Source organism: Grammomys surdaster, unplaced genomic scaffold (genome assembly GCF_004785775.1).
Source record: "Grammomys surdaster isolate TR1022 unplaced genomic scaffold, NIH_TR_1.0 99, whole genome shotgun sequence".
In the NCBI taxonomy this organism is placed as follows: Eukaryota; Metazoa; Chordata; class Mammalia; order Rodentia; family Muridae; genus Grammomys; species Grammomys surdaster.
In genome coordinates, this window is record NW_021604578.1 from 12,095,443 (window position 1) to 12,107,740 (window position 12,298).

Genomic DNA, 12,298 nt, shown 5'->3' on the forward strand with positions numbered 1-12,298 from the left:
CCATCCATCCATCCATCCATCCATCCATCCATCCATCCATCCATCCATCCAAATATGTTTGTCCATTTGTCTATCTATTTGCTTGTAGGGTATATGCATGTAAGCATGCATGAATACTTGTGGAGTTGAATGTGACAGATGGTCGGGCTTGGCCAGAGCGTGGGTGTATGAATGGTTGAATGTATATGTGTTTGTGCATATTTGCATCTTATGCATATTTGCATTGTACAAAGCATCTTAATTCTTTGTCTTTCCCTCCTCTCTGGTTCACAAAGGGTTAACCAGCTAAACCAGAGAGGCTCTGGTTAGTACACCAGAGGAAGGAGCCCTAGCAATAAATCCTTTTACTTAATCCCCTGTTGCTAAACAGCATGTGTTCCTCATCAGATACTAGTGCTCATCAAAGCACAAGTGACAAAGAGTCAAGAAAGAGTTTTGTTTTTAGGGCTTAATGAAGCCCAGAACAGTAAGAGAGTTAAGTTTCCCTAGGTCTATTTAAGCATAAAGAGTTAAATAAAGCACAGAGTTATAATGTTTAATAAAGCACAGAGTTAAAGAGAAAAATCATAGAATAAGCAGGGAACTTTTCAGAATCTTCGGATGTTATTTACAGGCATTCAGTATAGTTAGAGAGCTAGCAGGCCAGAGACCATCAATCTTTAAAGCCATGTCTGACGCTGTGTCCCTCTTCAAGCCCATTCTGGGCTGCGCAGGCTCCTGGCCACCCTTCACTTCCAGCTCACCAGCTTCCTTGTTTTCCTGGGTCTTTATTTTCTCCTTTCCCTGGTGTCTCCTGCATGCTACTTTCTTTCCACCTACCTAGTGGCAAATTAGTTTTCTTCCTGGAAATATTTATTGCCACAAAGGATTCTTAAGCAATTATGGAAAAGTTACACAGGTCAGGGATAACAATACTTAATCTCTTTGTAACTTGTTACAAACTAAAGATAACATCCTTTTACATGGCACATGCCTTATGACTTAATATTAACAAAAACAGGAAAGAAGATGGTTTGGAGTAATTTTGCTGTCATTATGCATTAATGATGTCCAGTAGTTCTCAGAATGATTAAAAACTCATACTGTACTTGGATTTTTTTTTTTAGGTCCGAATTGAAACAGCAACAACTCTGAAGTTAAATATCCTTCAATTTTTTTCTATTTGCAAGGTTTTTTTTTTTTTTGTAATTTTTTAAAAATTTTAATTTGTTGTTTTATTTATTTTTATGTTATGAGTGTTTTGCCTATAAGTTAGTGCCACATATGCGCCTGATTGTTTGAGGGGGCAAGAAAAGAGAGAGCATCCCTGGAAATGGAGTCATTTATGTATGGTTGTGGGGGCTGGGAAGCAAAGCCAAACCTGGAAGAATAGCTCTGCTCTTAACTTTAACCACTGACCCATCTCTCTAATTAAAAAATAATATTAAAACCTAAAAAAAAAACTTTTTAAAGGACTTAATTACAAAGAAGTTAAACTTGTTTTGAATCAGAGTGTCACATAGCCCAGCCTAGCCTGGAACTCTACACACTTGAGACTGGCCTTCAACTCTGGTCCTCCTGCCTCCTCTGCCTTCTCTGCCTTCTAGTGTTTGGATCACACTGAGCCTTAAGTTCAACATTCTAAAATCGGTTATTTTGTGAAATTAATTTTTAGAATGGTTAAAATGTATTTTTCCAAAAACATATATTTATTTCATTAATTTACTATAGATGTATTTTTATCTTGATAAATTTTATACATTTATAATATTCCTTAACTGCTTTTTACCTGTTGATGATTTTGAATTTAGGACAGATCAGTTTTTACCGGTAAGAATACTGATTTCCACATTTTGTAGCAATTTCTATTTATGTCTTTAGAGTATATATATTGGTTTATAACTGTAATTGATATGTATTTTTAATTTAAAAAATACACATGACTTACTTTATATATATATGTGTGTGTGAGCATGCGTCTGGCATGTTTGTGAAGGTCAGAGGAGAACTTGAGGTTTTGGGTTTCTTATATTAGAATAACAGGTATCTATCACAGAATTTTGTATTTACATGCAACATCTGATAAAGACTGCATCAGTTCAATGGCCTGTTGAGAACAACACTTAATGTTCTTATTGCTTTAATTCACAGCCTTTTCGTATTATCTGCAACAGGTTTTTATGGAAGTGTAGTTACAGGGCACAGTTAATAGCTAAGTTGACAAAAGCACAATTTAGACTAGTCTTTTAAACATTTCAGTTTGTGGATAATTAAGATTCTAATGTGTATGCATTTAGCAGTAATAAAGAAAAAATGGTGTCTTCTATGCTGGCAGCTTGTTTTAAGTATTGCTTAGGTTTTGTAATTTGTCTCATTGCTTCCACCTGATTTGTGTTTATGTACATAGAAGCTTACAGTTTGTAACCTCTGTTTTTTCTTCTTGCAGTATCTGGAAACCATGTTCACACTGCTTTTTCAGTTGCTGCAGCAAGTTACAGAGTGTGATACAAAGATGCATGTTTTGCATGTCCTTTCCTGTGTGATTGAAAGAGTCAATGTACAGGTAATTAATGTACATAATAAGTGTCAGATGAGATTTCATATATATATATATTTAATATCTTTGCTTTATATTATGGCAAAGATAAAGTTTCTTAAAATGCTCTTAACATACATGTTATCATTTCATTTATTGTTTTTCAGAATTGACATTTGTATTTGAATTTATTAAAAGTGACTAAGAGAAGCCAGTTGTGTTGGTACATGATTATAACCTAGCAACTGGGAAGTTGAGGCAGGAGGATGATTGAGAGTTCAAATGATAGTAAAACCTTGTCTCCAAATACCAAAAGTGAAAGACTTAACAATATTTTAATATTAAATATTAAATTTATATCTATGGTGTGGAGGTATTTAGAATATAAATCTTTTTCAAAATTTTAAAGATCTAGTCTGTGCTCAATAGTTTTAAAGTTCAGAGTATTTAGTGTCTAAGCAAGATGCATCTTAGCACATTTAAGTTTTCTTAGGAATTTGTTATTTTTTACTTTGTATTTTTTTACATATGTCCATAGACTGCTTTAAAGATTGATTTTTGTGTTTGTACACGTATTGCGTATGCGTGCCAGGTAGGTGAGAAGACAGCTGGGGAGTCTGTTCTCTACCTTGTGCCTTATATAGAGAGGCAGGGTTTCTGTGTGTGCCTCTGATGTGTCCTGTGAACTGTGAGCTGATTCTCATGTCAGCCTCTCAGTTTGCTAAAGGAGTTCTGGGATTGCAGGTCTTCACCATGACCTCTAGCTTCTTACATGGATTCTCGGGATCAGTTCGACAAGTGCTTTTATCAACTGAGCCATATTTTTGACTTTACTCTTTTTTAAAGATTTATTTACTTTATTTATGAGTACACTGTCACTGTCTTCAGACACACCAGAGGAGGGCATCGGATGGTTGTGAGCCACCATGTGGTTGCTGGGAATTGAACTCAGGACCTCTGGAGGAGCAATCTGTGCTCTCAACCACTGAGCCATCTCTGTGCGTGCACACGTGCGCGTACACACACACACACACACACACACACACACACAGTATTTTTGCTGGCATTATGTACATGATTAAATATAAAAATGATTTGTAAAGTTCTTAAAAATTAAATTATTTATCTTTCCTTGTCCCCTCCACCCTGATTTCCAAGAAAAATGAGTCAGCCACGAAACAGTGATATAATTATTCTCTGGCGTTTTATATCCTGGTTCAGGATATTTTTTGAAAGCAGAGAAATATTTCTAGGAATGACGGTGTTTGGAGTTCACCGACTGAGTCTACTCTTAGATTTACTTTTTGATTAATTCGGACATCTTGCAGTTGCTTATTAATTCCAGGGCTATTGCTGAGAACAGCTTCTAATATTGAGCAGTGGCAGCATGGAGACTACGTGCGCCTAACTGCTGGCGACACTAAACAGCAAAACAAGATATGTGAGAAAAACAAGATGTTTCTCAGAGTGTGATCAGCTGTTGTGGGCTGTTGAAAACAAGTCTCTTATCAGAGTATATGGCTCCAGATGGCTGCAAAGATGATAGTTGCTTTCAGCTAGGGGTCAACTCCCAACAACTTAACATGAGGTTAGGTGCTTGGTAAAGTTCATGCTATTGACTATTCATGTGATGTTGTATACCAAGATGAATAATCTTGAACTGAAACTTCACACCAGTTGACTAGTAAATGCCCATTTTCCTTTCTCAGCCTCTGGCAGTCACCATTCTACTCTGTCACTAATGTGACTATTTTAAATATTTTTTGGAAGTGGAATCATTCAATTTGTCTTTCTATGACTGGTTTCATTTAGCAAACCTTTAAGGTTCATCTAGATTGCTGAATAGTACAGATATTTTCTTTTGCTTTTAATGCTGAGTAGTGTGCTTTATCATTCTTGTGTATCCTGCAGGAAACCAAAGCCTGTGGATGCCAGTTAGTTGTATAAGATGGCTTCACATTCTCCCATGTACTTTAAGTCATAGTGGGATAATGTAAATAAACAGTTGCCATGCTGCGCTGTAGTGATTCAATAGCAGAGTGCGTCCCCCACACACTCTGGATGTTTTCTGTCTAAGGTTGGTTGGACCCAAGGATTCATAGATTATATAATATATATTTATTATAAAACATAATACATATATAGTATTTAATTTAGTATATATATTTAATTTAGTAAATATTAAGTAATTTATTGCTCAATATTTCACAGTTCATACCAGGTTTCTCATAGTACATTACCTTTCTTACTAAGCAATCCTGTTGTTTCCCTTTTTGTCTGTCTTGTAGATCCGTCCATATGTAGGGTGTTTGGTACAGTATTTGCCTCTTCTTTGGAAGCAGAGTGAAGAACACAACATGTTGCGATGTGCTATTCTGACAACACTTATCCATCTTGTTCAGGTAAGTGAGCTCTCCAGTTTCTTAGGTTGTTTGTTTGTTTTTATTTTTTCAGCTCACTGTTTTCATGGGATTTCATACTCAGGAAAGTCTTCATGCTACTTTTAGACTTTTAAAGTGTATAATCTGTACACTTTCAAAAACACCTGCCATCTATTTAGTGTATTTCTGAGAGTCTGTCTTTTGTTAGTGTTTTCTAGTGGTGTTAGCCCCATGACACATGTGCCCACATGGAGTCTGTCTAATATCTAGGATGTTTCAGTATGAACTTGCTCTGCAGTTTATGGTTTATGGTTTTCCTGGCTTTAAAATAAAAACTTTGCTTTTCCATAACCCAAGAAGTCACAAAATCAAGTGAACTGCTTTTGAGGAAAGGAATGATTTTGACCTTATTTATTTATTTATTTATTTATTTATTTTTTAGTTTTTTCGAGACAGGGTTTCTCTGTGTAGTCCTGGCTGTCCTGGAACTTACTCTGTAGACCAGGCCGGCCTTGAACTCTCGAACTCAGAAATCTGCCTGCCTCTGCCTCCCAAGTGCTGGAATTAAAGGCGTGCGCCACCACTGCCTGGCGATTTTGACTTTAGATGTTTCTAATTTTTAAAGTATTCTGACGTGAAGTCGGTAGAGAGGAACCTGAAACTTCATGGAGAGAGATGGAGACTGTGGCTTCTACTTGAACTATTAAATGTAAATTCTAGACATTTCCACTGAGATATTCTTTTGTGTTAAGAATTACAGCAGTTTGCAATCTAATATTAGCAGTTCCTAATATTAGTTTAAAAAACCCAAGATACTTTTATGTTTGGGCTGAACTTATTCTTTCCATAAATGCTTGGTGAGTTTTATCGTTATGAATTCTCAAGAGACTTGTAAATAGATGATTAATCATACAAACTCTAATGCAATTTTGCACCTTTAAATTTTTTGGTAAGATTCCTATGACAGAAAGTTTATCAAACCAATTTAGGTATGCAATTCAGTGATAATAAATGCATTCATAATATACAGCCACCATAATCCACCTCAATACATCTTTTATCTGATAAAATTAGACTACCCCATTAAACAAAAATATTCCTCCCAAAACTATCTGCTAAAACACTTAAAAGATGTATTTTTAAAATTAGTGTGTGTCTGTGAGAATGTGTATTTGTGTGAATGTCAGTGTGTGTGTGTGTGTGTTGTTACTCACAGAAGCTTCATAAGAGGATGTTGGATCTCCTGCAGCTACAGTGACAGGCAGTTGAGGACCATCTGATATGGGTGCTGGGAACCTAACTGAGCTCTTAGAAGGAAGCACTCTTAACTACTCTTTGGTTCTTGCTAAAGCACTTTTGTAAAATAAATATCTTTCTGGTTATACTTTAATACTTAGGATTTTTCTGTAAAGATTTTTTTTTTTTGGTAGACAGCAGTAATGACCTCAGGATAGGGTAGTGACTAGTCTGTTAATATTGTAGATAACAGAAGAGGAACATGAGATTCTTTGTACTGTAGGTCTGTAAACTTGTGTTTGTAGCTCAGTTTGTGAGGGAAACAGGAGTAAAGTTCCCTAGCTTTTGTGTCTCTTATAGCTTGTCAGTCACAGCAGTTTTTGTAGTCCAGAGTAGTAGAATGTTTGGTTGTTTTTCTTCTTCGTTACATTTAACTTACCGGTATTGACCAATGATGCAAAGTTCCAACCAAATAATAATGTGCCTTTTTTTGCAAATAAGTATATATTATTTAATACAGAAATTGAGATTGTAGCTTAAATATACTTTGGAGTAATTTGAGAATATTAAGGTATATTGTTAAATTACCTCTCAGATAACATTACCATCTTTCTGCTATTAACATGTACGATGGACATTAGGGAAGCTGTATATTTTTGCATTTGTATCTTATAAACCTGGAAATCTAGTATCTAGTAGTCTTCACCTGTGGAGATTGATACCTATAAAAATAAGTATGCTACTCTCCAGTAGTTGGCTTCAGTAGAAGTAAGTATTTATTCATAAGGTGAATGTTTAGTACTTGATACTGGGAAGAGGTAAATAGGACAAGTGTTTGTGCAGAAAACAGACTCGGGAAGTGCATAACAGATGTATTGAGATCATCATAGTGTGGGGCATATACTAGTCCATCTGATTTACTCAAAGTAATGTCAGACACCAGTGAAGATCTGTGTCCTGACAGAACTGATGTCCAAATCATGTTGTTAAATACTGTTGGATAACAGTTCTTAATGACATGGTATCTTAGAGATGAGAATGATGAAGATATTTGAGACAAATGTACCTGCATGTATAAAGCTCCAATATTACTTAAACTTGTCATTGTGGCAGAATACCTGACATAAACAGTTAAGGGAGGAAGGATTTAGTTTTGGTTACACTTTCAGAGATTTGGTGCATGTTCTTGGGTCTCCTGATGCGGCTCTGGGGAGATGGACCATGTGGCAGCAGGAGTGTGACAGAGCTTAGCATGCGGTGGACAGGAGGCAGAGTGAGAGCCTGAGGGGCCATGGACAAGACACCATTCCTAGGACATGTCCGGATTGGCCTGTTTGCATCAGTTTGGCCTGGATTCCTAAGCTTTTCACAGCTCTCCAAAGAGTGCCAGCAGTGAGGGAGCAGGCCTTTATTGGCTTTTCTGTGATTGGCATGCTATATTAACCAATAACAACTCTAAGTGCCACAATGGGGTGATTTTTTTCTTTAAATATTAATTTTAGATACAAATAGGGTAAAGTTAGTAATTTATTTTTAATGAAGAGTGATAGAACTCTCTTGCTGTCTTTTCTGTTTGGTAGAAGAGTCTACTTCCAGCTTTTCAAGCAGTAACTTCTCGATTTTTTCATCTTCCTAACTCTAAGTCACATGCAAATTTTGTTTATTTCTGCATGCGTGCATGTTTGTGTGTGTGTGTGTTTGTGCATGCGTGTGCAAGCACAACATGCATGTAGAGGTAAGAGGATAACTTATGAGACTCAGTTCTCTTGTACCGTGTGGATCCCTTGGTCTTCAGGCTTGATGGCACACACATGTACTCAGTGAACCATCTTGTTGACCACATTTTCTATTTAATTTGAGCTTTGGTTTCTAGTGTTGCTAAGTCAGTTACTACTTCTCACTTTCCAAATTTGATTACTTTTATTTCTTCTAATATTCTTTGTGTGTTTATAGTCATAGGTCTTAAAAAAAATTCTGTACTGTTTCATTGGTTTTTAGGAGACAAATAGTAAACATATTTGTCCAGTCTGTGATTTCAGTCAGCTTTATAAAGATGCCATAATAGTGTTTCTAATATTGTATAGTTAGTGTAGTTGGACAATGAACTTCACAACTCCCATATGTGAGATGAATCAAGAAAGCAAAACAGCATAGTGTTCAAAGGATTATTTTTCTTAAAAGATAATATTAATTAAAAAAAACCCCACCCAGAGCAGGACTGGGAACACTGGTTTGGAATGGGAGTGATATCAGGTCGTGGTTAGGAGCGTCTAGTAACACCGATCAGAGCAGGAACTAAACAAACAGCAGGAAGAGAAGCAATTTGAAAAACATGATAAAGATAGGATTGTGGCTTGTGCAGGTGCAGAGTGAGGACAGAGAGGAACCATAAGGGCTGTGATGTATATTGTTACCAGGTAGACAGTTGTTCATGTCACTTGAGAGAAAAGAAATGTATGAAAAGGTTGGTTGACACTAGTAGTTAGGGTGCCTTTTAGACCATGAGACCCTGAGTCATTTGAGTGTCTGAACTTCGAAAATTGGCTTGGAGAAAATAGATTTGTCCATAGTGTGCTCAGCCAGCCCGAGAACAATGGCTGACCATCTGTAGGGTGCACTCGTTTGTAGTCATTCTCGTCCTCTCCTTTCTCTCCCTTCTCCATCCAGAGCCTCATGTAGTCCAGGTTGACCTGGAACTCACCTAGACAGCTGTGGATGATTTTGAACTCCTGACCCTCCTGTCTCCACCACCCAAGTGCTGTAATTATAGACACATACCACCATACCTTAAATTGGGGGGAAAATAGCTTTCACAGGAAATTTGCAAAGATAGTTATATTCCCTTCCATTGTCTAATTATTTTCCCTCTCTTCACTTCTAGTGGGTTACTTAATCACTGATAAGTTGGCTTTTTTTTTTTTTTTTTTAATGAACTTTCATAGTAACATCAGGCCAGCCAGGGCTCTACAGTAAGTCTGGGTCTCCTGAGACAGAATGAAAACAGACAGAACAGGGGGACAGAGGGAGTCAGAGAATTTGGTTTATGTTCACATTTGGTTTATGGTTCACATTTGCTATAAAACTGTATCGCATTTGAGAGATTTCCCAAGAATGGGATTTGATATTTCCTTTCTGGATTGATTATGGCTTAGAGATTGATTCCCCCCTCAAGAGTCCTTTTTGTTTGCTTTAAAATATCTCCACTGTGAGATACTAAACTTCTCTGTCTTAAGAAAGCAACAGACAAACTAGAATTTTGGATAAAACTTTTTTCTTCTGTGTTCCAGACACATTAAATATAAACAAAAAATTCTCCATGAAAGATAATTTAAAAAACATACAAAATAAGTCTTTTTTGCCTTTTTCCTCAGTTTTTTTTTCATATATTTAACTGATTCTGACGGTTCTATGAGTTTTCTCTTGGAGATATTTTTATGTATATACTAAATACACAGAATCATAGGTATCTTTAAAAATTGTTTGCTGTGGAATTGTTATATACATTTCTGTTCCTATAAGTCTAATATGTAATTAATTTTGAAATTTTGTTTTGCCCTTCTAACTATGTGGTTGTTCATGCCTGCTTACTATTGTTAAATATGAGTCTACTATGACAGCAATGAACAGTTCAGGCTGAGTGTGTTTATACAGCTTAAAGTATCAGTGTCAACTACTCTTTCTGTAGTCCTAGCATGGGGCAAACAAGGATTTCCTACATTTGTTGAGCAGTCCTAATCTAAAATTCAAAATGCTGCAGAGCAGTAAACTTTTTGGCACCAGTTGATACTAGAAGTAGGGACTTCCCAACTGGCCTGCTAAACAATATAGATACACTAATAATGTATTGAATTACCTTTGGGATGTATGTATAAGGTATATATGAATTATAAATGAATTTTATATTGAGATTTGGGTTCCATTTCCAAGATATTTTATTATTTATTTACAACCATTCTAGAAAATGAAATTCAAAATCTTAATTTCTTCTTTTCTAACCGTATCAAATAAGGAAGATTCAACATATATGTGGAATTTCTTAAAAGGCACAGATACATATATCCTTGGCATGCATGCATGCGTGTGTGTGTGTGTGTGTGTGTGTAGTATTGCCATCTAGAAAGGATGATAGTATTTTGATTTTTATATTTTAGTAATTTTGTTTGTTTGTTTTTTTGTTTTTTCGAGACAGGGTTTCTCTGTGTAGCCCTGGCTGTCCTGGAACTCACTCTGTAGACCAGGCTGGCCTCGAACTCTCAAACTCAGAAATCCGCCTGCCTCTGCCTCCCAAGTGCTGGGACTAAAGGCGTGCGCCATCAACGCCCGGCTATATTTTCGTAATTAATAGAAGTTTGTTTGCTAGTATAATGAGGACTGTCCTAAAAGACTCTTATCTACTTTATACAATATAAATTGTTTTCCGAGGCAAGTAATTGACTGGTGGTAGGGAGGGAGGGATTTTAGAGAGTCTTATCATAAATTGTGTGTATACCTCCTGTAGGGATTAGGAGCAGACAGCAAGAACCTGTACCCCTTCCTGCTTCCAGTTATCCAGCTGAGCACAGACGTTTCCCAGCCTCCACATGTCTACCTTCTGGAAGATGGTCTAGAGTTATGGTAAGAGGGAGAATGGGATGCTGTGAATTACCCTCTGCTGCTTTCCCTACTTTTGTTCCAGTAGAGCAGAGGTCCCGTAACGGCTTTGAATACTCAAAGATAAGCGTGTGAGGTGGTTATCCTCTAGTTGTTCCCTGTTCTAGTTTCTGTTCAGTGTAGGCTCCTGATAGACAGTTAATGAGAAATGGCTGTTGTTAAGAACACTGTCTATTCCTTCCAAAGGAGATCCAGGTTCTCCACACCTACATGGTAGCTCATACTATCTGTAACTCTAGTCCCAGGGGATCTGATACTCTGTTCTGTCCTCCACAGGTACTGTATGGACATGGTGCACAGACATAAATACAAGCAAAATACCTAAACATAAAATATAAACAAATAAACCTTTTTAAACATAGAAATAGAGAGAAATTCTAGTAGGGATCATGCTGCATTTCATGTTTGGAATTTGGCAAATAACCTAGGCATCTTGATAATTTACCCAAACAAAATTTGATCTTAAATTTTTGAGAATTTGAAAAAAAATGCTTTTGGTGAGTGGGGTATTGAGTTATATTTCAACCTCTTACTGCCTTTTAAGTGGGTAGCAAGATGTTAGAGCTTAGCCTGAGGCCTTAGGTTTAACCCTCAATACCATAAAAAGGAAAAAAAATGCCATTTAAACTTTGTTTTTTTTCATGAAGCATATTATATAATAATTATGGCAGTTATATTTCATTTTAAAATTCTTCGTTTAATTTGCCTTATCTTTGACTTTTGCATTGAGCAAAAGTTTAATATGTAGTTCTCTATAAAGGAGAAATTTTTATATTTGCATTTTATCCTCACTAAGGGTTTATTCTGTAGAATCTTAGTGTCTTATGTTTATTTTGTGAATGATTTTACTCCATGTTTTCTCTTTTTTGTCTTTTAAAACACTTTGGTGTCAGTGTGCGTGTGGCAATTGGAGAGCAGCTAGCAGCACTTGCTTCTCTCTCCTGCCATGCACGCTCTGCACACCAAACTTAGGTTGTGAGGCTTGCTCACAAATGCCCTTAACCACCAAGGCATCTTAAACCCCCCCATCTTTTCTAGATTTTATATTACAGTTTTCTAGTTAAGATGTTCTTACATATAGCTCTTTGTTAGTCAACATGGAAACTTGTTCTTTTTTTTAATAATCACAAATCGTGTTTTGACATTATTTGCCTTTCTTCACCTTTTATTGATTTACTCTGGAGTTGAGTACCTGATCATTTAAGTTAAAATTTTCTCCTGTTTTGTATAGCTTGATTTATACTGTGGAAGCAGAAACTTAATCTGGACTCACTGGAAGGGAGAAAGTTAATTATGCTGTTTCTTTACTGTTAATTATTAAGGTGTTATAGTAATTAAAGATACCTGATTAAGCAAAAATCACTCCCTCACCCCCCGCCCCCGCACCATTATACAACCAAAAGTTTTCTGATGTTATTGTTTTGTTTGTTCTTTGACCCTTTGCACTCCAAATCATTCCATGGCTTGCATAATTTCCAGTGCCATTTTTTAAGGATCTTAATTGAAATTACATTGA

General features: G+C 36.3%; 1 protein-coding gene across 2 annotated transcripts in view; it reads left to right on the forward strand.

Moving 5' to 3' along the window:
* Nucleotides 1–12,298, forward strand: part of Ipo11 (importin 11) — a 137,047-nt gene that overhangs the window by 55,844 nt on the left and 68,905 nt on the right. For both annotated transcript variants that reach the window (XM_028783923.1, XM_028783928.1), the window contains exons 17-21: nucleotides 1,107–1,140; nucleotides 1,769–1,809; nucleotides 2,426–2,542; nucleotides 4,804–4,917; nucleotides 10,631–10,746. In XM_028783923.1, the coding sequence (XP_028639756.1) occupies nucleotides 1,107–1,140; nucleotides 1,769–1,809; nucleotides 2,426–2,542; nucleotides 4,804–4,917; nucleotides 10,631–10,746 (422 nt within the window). The remainder of the gene's footprint in view (nucleotides 1–1,106; nucleotides 1,141–1,768; nucleotides 1,810–2,425; nucleotides 2,543–4,803; nucleotides 4,918–10,630; nucleotides 10,747–12,298) is intronic.